The 13,572-nt window shown below is 59.0% G+C and overlaps 1 protein-coding gene across 2 annotated transcripts in view; it reads right to left on the bottom strand.

Annotated features, from left to right (window-relative positions):
• Positions 1 to 13,572, bottom strand: part of DIP2C (disco interacting protein 2 homolog C) — a 347,920-nt gene that overhangs the window by 14,673 nt on the left and 319,675 nt on the right. For both annotated transcript variants that reach the window (XM_044229196.1, XM_044229198.1), the window contains one exon: positions 10,106 to 10,167. In XM_044229196.1, the coding sequence (XP_044085131.1) occupies positions 10,106 to 10,167 (62 nt within the window). The remainder of the gene's footprint in view (positions 1 to 10,105; positions 10,168 to 13,572) is intronic.

Genomic DNA, 13,572 nt, shown 5'->3' with positions numbered 1-13,572 from the left:
ACCTGGAAAGCGAGCACCGTCTGCACCTTCAATCGCCACAACCTGTTCGGCTACGGCAGACGCAGAGGAGGGGACGGGACCCAACATCGTCGCGGGGGGAAGCCGGGTGGCTCCGTGCCTGCCCCCCATGCCGTGCACGTGCTACCAGAAACCCCAGGGCTTTCACAGAACATCCTTCCGGCGTCTGCAGCAGCTACGAGACTGAACGTAACATAATGACACCCTCTGCACGAGAAGTTTTTTAACGTTCCAGAAGACGGCGTGTGGGAGGGGTCCCTAACGATGGGGGGGCAGGTGCTCCGGGACGTGGGGTCCCCGCTGCTGGGGCCGTGGCTGAGTCTGGTCCTCAGCCTCCCAGAGGCCGAGGCAGAGGGAGGAATAGGAGACCCGTTTTACTGTCCGGGTTTGGCGGGTTAATAGCCTGCGGCAGCCTGTGCGGCTGGTGAAGCGCATCCGAGGACGGGGACGCCACGGCCGTCCCCGCGGCAGGAGCGACGCCGCAGCACACACCAAAGGCCGTGGTGCCTCTAAGGGAAGGTCGCCCCCGGGTCAGCCCTTGATGACCGCGAAGGGTGACAGCAAAGGGTTCCAGCCCCCCCGCAGCCTGGGGGTCCCGCATGCCCCAACCCGGCAGAAGTCACCCCAAAACCCGGGACAGCGGGCAGAGCAGAGGAGCACGCTTACACCCTATAGCCCCCGTCCGAGTACCTACGTGTGCCCGCGGCCTCTCCTCCCGCAAAATCACGAGCCTGAATGCTCCTGCCCCGGCAGGCCTCCTGACGTCCGGTTCTCCTCGTCTTTCCCTCAGGCTGAAGGAGCCCTGCGGCCTCCTCTCCCTGCTGGTGTCTGTCTGTGGACCCTCGACGGGGCGTGGGTCCGGCCCTGTGTCCACTCCTGAGGTTTTGATGCAAACTCATTCAAATTAAATTTAGGGAAAATGTCTGTTTTTCAGACATCTAGGCTTTTCCTTTTAACTAGTAGCATTTATTTTGGGGATAGTTTTATTTTATTTTATTTTTTAAGTTTGTGTTTATTTGACACCACGCACGAGCGATGTGCACGTGAGCAGTGGGGAGGGGCAGAGGCAGAGGGAGAGGCAGGCTCCCCGCCAAGCAGGGAGCCCAACAGGGGTCTCGATCCCACGACCCCGGGATCATGACCTGAGCTGAAGGCAGAGGCTTCACCGATGGAGCCCCCAGGTGCCCCAGGCCAGTCTCAGATTCACAAAACCCCGAACGCCCAGGGTGGCCCCGCCAGGCTCCCAGTGACAACTGCGGTCCTGGTCACAGAGGCGCGGGCGCGGCAGGGAAGGGACGTCCGCTCCCACTGAGGAACCAGCCGCACCGATGCTTTTCCTCGAGTGCATGAGTCATCGTATTTGCCAACGACCTTCTCCTGCAGCCCACGGGGTATCCAGTGCCCACGTCTCTGTAGCCCCCCCGGCCGGTGCGGCCGCTCACAACTTCCATTTTAATGCCCGTAATAGCCGTGCGGAGCCGGGCGGGCTGGTCTGTGGGACCATCTGGTGTCTCTCCCGGGGGGACGGAGGTTGTGCGTTTGGGGAGGAAGACCACGGCGGTGAAGCCCTTCTTACCACGTCCGGCCGAGGGCACGTACTCAACACAACGTACCCCTCTGTGCTGGCCCGACCTCCCTCCCAAAAGAATGTCCATCAGGTGTCTCCCTTAGTGTGACCCCTGCCCCTGTCCACACCCCGGCTGGGGCTGGCGGCGTCCTCCGAGGATGTTGAAGAGCCGATCCCCCTACGGAGACGTCCAGCAGAGCCCGTGCCGGGCGCACAGGGCGGTGTGGAGTGCCCGCAGGGTGTTCCGGTGTTTGCTTCTACCTACCCTGTTCCCTTCTACGTGGGTCCGTGTCTGCCCCAGACAGCGGGCGCGGGGTCTGCTACCTCCCAGCAGACGGTCTCACTAGGGCACACCTCCCTTCCCTTCCTGAGAACAGAAAGGCCTGCAGAACAGTTTCTGGACTTGATACGTTATGAGCATCATTTCCTGGAAATGTCTCTGAAAGTAATTTCAAAATTATAGAAAACTTGCAAAAATGAAAGGAGTACAAAGAACCTTGTCATATCCCTTCGTCAGGGTCACCTGTTGCTACCATTTTATCCGTTCGCTTAATCACGTTTGCTCTCTGCCCTGCTCCCCCTCCCTCCCTCTCTCTCCCTCCCCCCCCCACACAGGTGTGTGCGTCTTTCTGAAGACGAGGGGGACGCCGCTTCCATCGTGACCCTCTGCGGCTCAGTGCTCCATCACGTCCTCCGAGGGGGCGACTCACGCAGTCACAGCACGACCGTCCGCAACAAGAGCACCGATCTGAGCCCCGACCGCAGCCCCGTCCGTCAGCCCAGCGCCCGGCATCTCCCCACGCCGAGGACCCGCCGAGCACCAGGGCTGCGGCTGACTGTCCCGTGTCTCAGCTTCCGTCACGGGGACATTCCCAGAGCTTTTGTCTTTATGAAATAGATGTTTAAACAAAAAATGCAGCGCCTGCCTTTTAAAAATATCCCTCAGGGGGACACCCGGGTGGCTCAGTGGGTTAAGCAGCTGCCTTCGGCTCAGGTCATGATCCCAGGGTCCTGGGATCGAGTCCCACATGGGGCTCCTAGCTCGGCAGGAAGCCTGCTTCTCCCTCTGCCTCTGCTGCCGCTCTGCCTGCCTGTGCTTGCTCTCGCTCTCTCTCTCTCTCTCTCTGACAAGTAAATAAATAAAAAATAAAATCCTTAAAAAAAAAAATATCCCTCAGGAGCCCCTGGGCAGCCCAGTCAGGTAAGCGCCCAGTTCTCGACCTCAGGCTGTGAGTTCAAGCCCCACACCGGGTTCCATGCCCAGCATGGAGTCTACGTAAAGAAATCAATAAAAAATAAAAATAAAAATACCATTGGTAATCATTAAACTCAAAATTGGGTCAAGACCGAACACAAAAGTTAGAAGTACAAGAAGGTTCTGAGAAAACAGGGCAGAAGCTTAACGTCAGATTTGGCAACAACAACAACAACAATAACAACAAAACAACAACCAAAAAAACCTCAAAAATATCCCAAACCCTGCACTAGGACAGCAATGCACAGGCAGCAAAAGGTGCAAACACTGGATCCCACCACAACAAAGACCCGTGCCCTCGGCGACCTCAACAGAGCTAAAGGCATCCCTGGGATGGGAGAGAACACGGCAAGTCCCAAGAAGGGACTGAGACCCAGCACACAGAAGGAACTCCCGCCACTCAAAAATAAAACAATCTGATGAAAAACGGGCAAAGGACTTGAACTGACACTTACTTCTTCAAGAGAGCTCTGTGCACGGCCAGCAAGCCCAGAGGACGCCCAGCAGCACGGACCGCCGGGAGTGCACGTCAAAACCACCATTGAGTCCCACGGATGCCCTCACAGCCGTCAGAGCAGCTGAAATCAGCCCCACGAGAAACCCCGGGTGTGGGCGAGGATGCGGAGAAACGGGAACGCAAGCCGGGGCAGCCGCTCCGGAGAACGGCCTGGAGGGTCCTCAAGAAGTTCAACATGGAGCTGCCCTCCGGCGCAGCCCTGTACTGGCCTGTTCGCAGCAGCCGCTCACACGGTCGGGGACAGGTGGTGCAGGAGGAGGTCACACGTCGCTTCAACACGCAGACCATGAGTAAATCCCATGAGGCGGAAGCCACGCCGTCCTTCCGTGGTGCCTGCCACGCTCCGAGCCCAGGGGTCCCCTGCGCCCGCCCCAGGCTGCGGTCAGGCCCACGTCTGAGCACGCGGCCGTCTCTTCCTCCACAAACAGACTCCCCCCGAAATAAGTTTATTTAAGCAAAGAGATGCTTCCCTTCAGGGGAAAAGGATCTAGGATTCCTTTCTTCTAAAATCACTCTCCCTTTCCAGTGAGGGATGGGCCTCCTCGGGACAGCCCCACGGGCGGGCCAGTATCAGCCGGCTGCCCTTGGCTGCGCTCAGATCCTACAATCTCACGGGCTTCCCAGGGTGTTATGGTGGAACCGAGTCTGTTAACAGCGGGAGCAGAAAAACTCACCGGGACACAGACAGAGGAGCTGAACACAGACAGGAAGAAAGCGGGTTTTCACAGACCTGTATCTCCCATCTTCTTCCTGCGTCCACCCAAACACACTCTGGGCCATTTAATTACAAACCACGAGGTGCGTGTGCACAACACCAGATGGGGGGGGAGAACAAGGACACGGCGGGGCAGCCTTTCCAGTGGCACGGCTGGTCGGAGGGGGCTCTGCTCCGTCTGGCCAACGCCCCGGCCCAAGGCAGGGGTCTGCTGTCCTTCTCCCTCTCCAGCCTGCGTCCCGCCCCACACAAGAGGGCTCCTCAAGGCCTCACCCTGCCCGCGGAACCCCGCAAAGCCGGCAGGATCGCACTTGACGCACAGTGTGCCCAGGAAGGGTTCTCATCGCTCTGGCCACGTGCGCACGTCTCACAACGAGAAATCAGGGACCGTGTCCACCTTCCCCTGCCAAGATCAGTGCACAGGGCGGCAATCTGCAGTGGGGACCCCCCAGGGAAGCTGCAGGGCATGAACGAGATCTCTCTGTCAGAGAAGACACGGCACTTGTGACACGGTGGCTGCAGGAACTCGGCCGACGTCTGATCTCGGGGTAGGGCCGGACTAGCAAACAGAAACACAGGGCGCGCGGTTAAATGTGAATTTCAGATCAACAGGGACCCTTTTTAAAGCACACGTTCACCCGCGTGTTTCTGGACTTATTTGTGCCAGAGGAGTGATGCCGCTTGTGTCTGAAACTCAGAGAGAGCCGGCCGCCCCGTAGTTCACCTGCTGCTGCAAGTCAGAGGACCCCGTAGAGGCCTTCGGGATAAGAGTTAATGAATAAACCAGTGGGGCAAAACCTACCCCGTCAATACGTTATTTTTTATTTAAATTTGATCTTTGCTGAAAAAAGATTGCAGAACAATTTCTCAGAAGAACCTAAAACATTCTAGGAAAGGAACACTTAAAACCCCGCAAATGTCTGACGTGTGGGAAGGACTCACAAACCGCCCCCGAGCATTCAGAACCCGGTGGGGAAGCGGGTCGGCCGGGAACGAGGGGCCGGACCTGGCAGTCTGCTCTGGACACCCTCGTGCAGGAGACGGCGGCCAGGCCGGTGGGTTCAGAGACGTGGTTTGAGGTCACATGGCCAGCTGGCGGCAGAGCTGTGACCCGTGCCTGGACCAGCCCCCTGGGGCTCTCACTCCTGAGATGGGACAGCAGGTGTCAGAATGAGGGGCAAAGATCGGAAATAGGTGATGGTTTACAAGGTGTGTGCTCTCTAAGGGATGCTGTGCTGGATGGGGGGAAAGTACAGAAAACACCGAGGGGAAGAGCTCGTCCTTAGTGTGGGGCTGGGAGCCTGAACCTGCCTCCCGCACCCGGCCGGGGCCTCTCAGACACGGCTCCAGGGCTCCCCACCTGCACAGCCAGCTCGGGAACCTTTGACAGGCTGGCTACGCTGGGCTGCATTCTAAGGGGGAGAAACAGAGAAAGGGGACTCCTGTCTGTATGTGAAGCTACCGACCCGGGGAAGATTCTTACAGGGAAGAAGGGGCTGGAAATTCAGCCGCAAATTAACACGTTGCAAAATACGAACTCTCCCTTTTTATTCCATTTTCTCCATCGATAAAGTCATCTGATTTTCGAGGACACTTCTGAAGAACTATTTAAGGAATGCACAAAACCCACAGTGCTCGGGGCGCCTGGGTGGCTCAGTGGGTTAAGCCTCTGCCTTCAGCTCAGGTCATGATCCCGGGGTCCTGGGATCGAGTCCCGCATCGGGCTCTCTGCTCAGCAGGGAGCCTGCTTCCCTCTCTCTCTCTGCCTGCCTCTCTGCCTACCTGTGATCTCTGTCTGTCAAATAAATAAATAAAATCTTAAAAAAAAACAAACCCACAGCGCTCCAGCCCGGATCTAGTCCTCTCTGATGAGGCAGTCACCATTCAGCTGGCCAAGCGACGAGCCGCCAGGCCAGCAGAAGGAAAGGCAGGTCTGTAAGTCCCTGCACCAGGAAGCAGGTCTGTAAGTACGTGCACCAGGGACGCATCTACAGAAGCGATACATCGTTCAGACGTGTTACACGACTGAATCATCACCACGCTTCCAGGAGTAGGTCCTCCTGCCTCTCCGGTCAGACAGGGGGTGCTCGGGCTCAGCGGAGCAGAACCCAGGAGCGCGCGGCCGGTGTCTCATCGAACGCCAGGGAGACGACGATGCTCACGGCAGCCAGAACTCCTGGGGTCAGCTCCGTCCACATGGGTCCTGGGCAACGGAGGCGACCGCCCCCCGCCGCATGCCTCCTGGTGGCTGTCGAGCAGCGTGTGACCGGAAACCAGCGATCCAGTAATCAGGGCGGCTCCCCCCACCCCCCGTCAGCTTCTGCTAAGACCCTCCTGCTGGTCACGCACACACCGAAAGCGGGTCCCTCTTCTGCGGTTCTGTGTTCACCTGGGCCCCCTCCTGCCCTGCACAAAATCGTGAGTCTCACAACGCACTTGGACACTCACTTCCCTTGGGGCCTCCGTCCTCGGTGAACCGCTGACCGGGACTTAATGGACTATCTCTGCTTTTCGGAGACTCAGCACCTCAGGTTAGGAGGAGTGAGGAAGCTGGGGAAAGCTTTACACTAACATTGTGTCCACAAGATTTAACTCCTAAAACTATTCCCCTAAACGCTGGAAATTTTTTTCTTTCCCATCTCAAGTCTGCAAACTCCAAGTGCTCAAGGAAAGATCCAACTGGAAGAGACGGAGGGACCATGAGTTCACCTTAAATGAACGTATTAGAAAGAGTGTTTTTAAAAAGTCACGGTCACTTTCAAGCAGCCCCAAACCCTTTCACCATCTCCCCCTTGTGCACAGTGAGGCTACGTCCACTCCGGCAGCAGGAGAGTCAGTCCCTTGCTCTGTGAGGCCGACACGTTCTCCACAGCGACCTGCCGTAAACAGAGGACCAAATCCCAACACTGGGTCACAGGAGACAAGAGGCAGAAAGTCACGTAGAAACCAAGTCAATTTGGGGAACTACTTGGTCACAGGCTTCCACAACGAGGCTCTCCTCCGTCCCATGTGTGCACGTGAGCACGCACCATCTCTCTAGGGAAGCTGGACGTACACACGGACAAGGTAGCCCTCTCCAGGTGATTAGCTCATAATTAAGCAGGTGCCCGGCGTCCTGTGACTGTAATAAAGCAGCGGGAAGAGTGACCTCCCATCGCTGAATCTCAGTGGGTCTGACCTCAGCACAACAGTGACAAGATAGGGGGTCAATATTTGCAAAGGCTCCCCTGTTTCACCTGCACCCTCCTGCCCCGGGTCACGCTGGTGCCGTGGGAGGGAAAGCTTCAACCCCGCTGCCCTCACAACCCCGCTGCCCTCACAACGCCTCCAGGGCCCTGGAGGGCGGCTGTATCGTGCCCGTTCTGGGCACAGGGAGACCGAGGTCACAGAGCCTGCCCAGATCTGAACTCCGATCGGCTGGACACACAGCCTCTCCGTCCCAGTAGCTGTTGCTAAAGCACTTCTGGGTTACGTGCTGACGAAGGTCAGTGCCGAAGTCCGTGGTTGTCTTTCTGGGAAACGCACAGGATACACGGTGGAATGGAACTGAACGGAACTGGGCTTGAAGTGGTGCTATGGACAGTGGAGAGGACCCTGGGGTAGGACTCCCAGCTCGGGGAGGGGTAGGAGCTCCGGCCTCCAGGGGCAGGGGCCTCACGGGTGAGGGGAAGAGCCGGGGAGGTTTTCGTGAGCGGCGTGTCGGCCAGTGTGCTGGCCTGACCTAGCCGGGAAGGCCCGTCCCAGCGGGGGACGGCAGTGGACGACACAGAGGACACGAGAGCTCGGGCTCCCGGCCACTGACGCTCTGGGGACCGAGCACACTAAAGGAGGAGCAGACGACCACCTCCCTCAGCTCCCGGCCTCCTCCGTCCTCCGGCTGCAGGAGAGGCGAGAATGTACATCAGCTGGGCCGGAGCGCGGGCTGGCCGTGCAGGCCCGTGCAGGAGGCTTTCTTAGGAGAGGCCCGGCCAGGGCGGACGCGGCCGTGCCCCTGCCCTGCCTACCCGCAGGGCCCTCCTCACTCGTCCACGTGGCCAGTAACCGTGACTGACAGCAGCCCCAGCTTCCCCGGCGCTTCGACCTCTGCCCCCGATGACCTCGTCAGGGAGCACACACCTCAGGACGAGGGCGTCACGTAAGAGGTGTGCGGACCTCGATGACGGGAGAACCGGGAGGTCGCTGTGAGCGCGCACCGCATCTCAGGCCCTGGGTCCCGCCAGCGTGGACGCTCTGCCGCGCCGCCCTGTGCCCCGCCGCACCCTCTTGGCGGGAAGAACTGCCCCCCGGGATGTCTGCAGGGTCAGTCCCAGAGACCGGAGACAGTGCTGCCTCCGCTTTCCGTTCGAGCCCTCCGTCCCCCCGTCCGACCATCCCCAACGCTTCAGGACGCACGTGACACACGGGGCTCGGACGGGCGTCCACGGCTCCCCCTGAGTCACAGGACCCGTGTTCTTCCGCCTGTCCTCACGGAGCCTGCCTGTCCCGCGTGTGGGGCTGGGCCACAGACGACCGCACAAGTGCTACCCCAGCAGGGACTGGGGGGGGGGGACTGCTCAGCTTCGGAATCATAAAGGTCTGATATTGTACCATTTCCAAGTACCTTCTGCAGGGGGTAAAGCCTAGAAGTCCCATCTGGAAATGCCGATGACCCTGCAACAAGTTACTTGAACTCTTTGAAGCCAAATGTTGCCACGGAAGAGTATCCGAGGGAGGGCACGGCCGGGAGTGGGCCCGGGGCATGGTGCTGCCCGTGTCGGCCTCTCGGAGGGGCGTCTAGCTCAGGGCTCGAACCCTGACTCCCCTTGCACAGCAGCATCTAAAACGAGGCCCACGGGGACCAGGCAGGCTTCACGCGGGACACGTTAGGGGAACGCAGGGAGCCCCCTCGTCTCAGCACCTGCATTTGGACCATCCGTGTGCGGCTGTGCCCCCTCCCACGGCACAGCTTCAGTGGCACCTCCGGTGTCCGTCCCTGGGATGCCGGCATACCACTCAGACGGCCTGATGTCCACGGGCCCAAGAGTCCTGCTGGGGATGCCCGGTGTCACTGGGGGGTCCTCCCGGCCTGGAGGGTGTGTGCACGGCCCGGGGTCCGCTCCTCAGCTCCGCAACCCCGCTCCCCCGCACACGGACGCGGGTCATCGGGGGAATGCCGGCCACTCGCTCCGTTGGGCAAGGCTCCCCGTCCACTAACGGTGATCGCTAACCCTTCGCTAACCCTAACCCTAACGACCCGCGGGTGTCGGCGGCTGAGCGGAGGACGAGACGCGTGGTGTCCGGCCATCGCAGGGCCTCCGCGGGCGCCTGCGGGTCCTTTCTAGGAGACCCCGTGCGCAGATCCACGCTGCTGGGTCCCGCCCGGGAACCACCACGAGCCGGCATCGCGCGGTCACTCAGTGGGGACTCGGGCATCCAGGTTGTCCTCCTGGCGGGGGCGGAAGTTCCTGGCCAGGCTCTCGTCTCGCGTGTTCCTCCGCCTCCTTCCCCCGCGTGAGGAAAACGGACCAACGCTCCCAGGCTCACCTTTTGTGTTTGCTCAAGGCGGCTCGGGGAGCGGCACAGGAGGGGACTTCACCCGTGTTTTAGTTTTTTATGGAAACACCTTCACACAAAATCCCCGTAAAGAAATGTGGGCAGACCGCGGTGGGCTCCCCTCGCTCCCTCTCCCACGGCCCCTGCTCGAGTTCCCTCTCTAGCTGTCAAATGAATAAATAAAATATTAAAAAAGAAAAAAAAGAAAAGAAAAGAAATGTGGGCAGAGTGTTGGCAGCTTTACAAGCTTTACGGTGCCCAGGCTTCGGGACAGACCGTCAGAGAGGCAACTGTGGTCACCCTGCCCGGTCTGCGGCCAGCGCACAGCGACTGCCCCAGCGGGAACCGCACGGAGGAGGAGGCCGCGGTTCAAGCCGAGTGGCGCGGCTCTCCCGCCTGATCCACCGCGACGTGCGCACAGCGGAGACGCTGCGCTCCTTCCCTCGCTAGACGGCCCTGCACGCCGGGCAGCCGAGAAAGAAACCCCCAAGCGCACCGTACCTGTCGTGTCTCAGAGCTCGCATATCAACATAGACGGTGGTTGGGTCAGGTCCCGAGGTCCCCTGCAAGCAAGGACACAGCGCAGTTAACTCACGTTTGTGGGGAGCCCTCTGGGTCTGTGCTTCCTACTAGTTAGCGAGAATTTCTTTGGTAAAATCGCAAACCGAACAAAAACTAAAAAGCACTAGACCCACACTTCTCTCCAAGATACCCGATAGTTTCTAGTTTGGGAACCTCTGCTCTGAAAGGAGGGTCTTAGTCGGATGTGCTGGATTTCCACAGGCCTTGACTGTCCCCCTATCTACAAACATCAGAAGGAAAAGAGGCGTGCTCTGCGTGCTGCCAAGTAAGAAGAGGCTGAAGCTGCCGAGACGTCCGGCTAGCGGGCTGTCGAGGACGGGGCTCCGCTCCTGAGACGCTCCTACTACACGCATCCCAAAAGGTGTGTTTCTAGCGGTCAAGACACGGAAGCAGAACGTGGGACCCGGACTGACAGCTCGAGAAGGAAGAGATGAGAGATAATTATCTCGTTCTGTTTAGCCCTGCCTCTGCCTTGGCATTCCTCCAGCCGAGGGAGGTTATTTTCCTCTGGGACACGGGTCGGGGAGGTGGCGCGCGGATCAACAGTGCAGTCCCCCGGGAGCGCTCCGCGACCAAGCTCCCGAACACGGGGGCAGAGGTCTGGTCTTGGCAGCACAAATCCCTTCAGAGCCTGCTGGGTTGACTTCTGACCAGGGACTTCCCACCACCTCCGTGCGGTGCGACCACAGCTACGGCATAAGCGACAACTGGAGCCGTTTCTCGGGAAGGCCAGGTCATACTTTACCTAGAAGATGGAGCCCGAAACAAATTTCCAGAAACTGAGAAAGCCCCTCAGAATTTACTTGAAGAACTGTGCAAAAATTATTCAGGAGAGGATCTTAATCTTGTTTCATGAAAGACTAAGCTAAACACGGCTTCCCCCGGCCGGCCGCGTGCTCAGCATCCCCACCGCCGGTCTCCAGCCGCGAGCACAGAGCGCCGTCAGCCTCCGCGTGCAAGGTCACGCCCCGTGTTACGCCGAGAACGTTCTCTCCCAGCGACGGCTACTCACGGGGCCGTGTGACCGACCAGCGCCGAGGGCAGACTGGTCCGAGGTTCTGAGTAACGGAAAGCACGTAACCACAGGCGGCCAGTTAAAAAGTAAACAAATTGGAAAACAGGTCACCAAACGAGGGACATGAAGTCAAACGGACAGGACCCCGGACGGGCAGAGCCCAGCCGCAGGAGCGTGTGTCGCGAGCCTGCGGCGTTCCAGGAGGTCTGAGAACGTGTGTCGCGCCGGGAGCCCGTCCGTCCGTGGCCCGCGCCCCGAGCCAGGCTCCGCACTCGACTTCTAGTGTGTCCCAGTGCTGGAGGCTGACGGGACGGGGCTGGGTAGGGGGCACTGGTGTGGATGAAGAGGAGGGTCCCCTACCTGCTCGGCTTCCACAGCCTGTGGGGCTACAGCGGCAGGGGCAGGACGGAAGAAAGGAGAGAACACCGGACCAACAGAATCACAAACAAGCGACACAGACACGCAACGAAACAACCCAACAATTAAAATGGGATGAGGAAGAGGAAGGGGAGGGAGGAGAATGCAGAAAGCAGGGAACAAAGTGAAAAGAAGATCAAAACCAACGTCAAGTATGGAAATCGTTAAAATCAATCACTGTACCATTAAAGGCTAAAAAACCCATAAAACTTAGATGTCAACAAACCCACAGAGCAATAGAGGGAGCGGCAGAAGACGGCCTCAGGCCAACAGACCCGAGTCACCCGCTCACCACACGGGGTTGGTGGCAGCACCCGTATTTGGATTGTAGGAGGCGCGTGGGTCCTTTTCCGTCCTGAAGGGAGGAGGGGCGTGAATTTTACGGGCAAACTGGTGACGGTCCCCTCTCCGCAATACAACTCCTCTGGCGCGCACGCGTTTCAACGGGGGGTTCCGCCGACACGCGGACTGGGCCCGAGAAGCCAGGGCAGGAATGGACACGGGTCTTCTCTGCCCTCCAATGTTCCTATAAGATCCGTGTTTGTCTTGTTCCCGTCACCGTGAGAATGCAGAGTTGACACAGGAGACCCAAGACAGGTGTGAATCAGCTATTCCCGTCACCACAGGGCGTCTGGTCAGCAGTGGGCTCTCGGTAGGGCTTCTAGGGCATCAGAAATTCTTTCTGTGTGGATTTTCCACCGTGTGGGGTTGGCGCCCGAAGCCCCGCGTGGCTCCCGGTCCGCTGCAGCTCCAGGGCTCCGAGGACAATCGTGATGGGCAGCCGAATGTGCTCCCGGCGGAGTCGGGATGCCCGGCCCGGCCCCGGCGCGAGACAACTGACAAGAGATGCCCAGGTCGGACGGAGGCACGAAGGAGCTGCGTCCTGGGCTCGCACACGGGCCAGGCCCGCTGTCGCAGCAGGGAGCTCCCCCTCCTGAGCGCGTGCCAGAGTCGGCCCCGCCACGACGCTTCCTCCTGGTTTGTTCTCCTGTTCCGTGGTTTTGGGGCCCACCACCCCACTTAACATCACCGACATGACCGCGGCGGAAACCTTGCGGGAGCCATGCAGGGCCCTGGAGCGTGTGGGTTTCCCCAGGGAGCACACGCGGATGCCAAGCCTCCCCGCAGCACCATCGGGGGCCCTGGATGTGGGACGGTCGCTGGCACCATCTCTGACCCGACCCCGCAGGGTCTGGGCGCAGTCAGTCCCGGGAGGGCAGCCGCAATATCAGGTGGTCCGCGGGTCTCCTGGGCTCGGCCGTGACCCCCCCACACTGCACGGAGACGCTGCTGCCCCCCGGGGCCTTTGGGAACAGCACCTCCTGCGGATCCAGACTGGCATCTCCGTCCCTGCCTTCCCTGCGGGCACCGCGGCGACCAAGGCAGTGGCTTTCTGGGCCGGGAGCCGTGGCCCGACACCAAGAAGGAGCCGCTGGGGAACTTGGTCCACACCTGGAGGCGCCTGTGATGTTCACCCGACCTACCCAAGCCCAGTGCAAGGTTTGCAATAATCCCCTTCACGATTCCGCGAATCCCAAATACTCCAAATATTAACTGGAACAAAATGAGCCCATCTTTTCTCTAAATTCATTTAATTCATAGATTTTTGTTGTGATGGCTCAAGGGTCAGTTTTCTCAGAGAAAAATATGTATGACTAAGAATAAATTTCCCAGCTTGTCGACACACGGAAGGGACAGCTCAGCATCTGCAGCAAAATCCCGTGTCGCACTGATAAGGGATCCACGGAGAAGGAGTGGAGGGTTAGTTTATAGGTGTTTCCAGACTTCAGAAATCCTAAGGTATGAAAAATGGAGATTTCAGGATACATATGAAGGACTATGTATTTAACAAAATTTCCTCACTTGCACAAAATTAACTCTGCCAAAAACGTAAGCTGGCGTTTCTTTACATCAGGAGAGCTCTCGTGCGTGAAAGTGCTCCCGGTATCTAAAG

This window comes from Neovison vison, chromosome 12, assembly GCF_020171115.1.
Source record: "Neovison vison isolate M4711 chromosome 12, ASM_NN_V1, whole genome shotgun sequence".
NCBI classification, from domain to species: Eukaryota; Metazoa; Chordata; class Mammalia; order Carnivora; family Mustelidae; genus Neogale; species Neogale vison.
The sequence above is the reverse complement of the archived record's forward strand: the minus strand, read 5'-3'. Positions and strand labels throughout refer to the sequence as shown.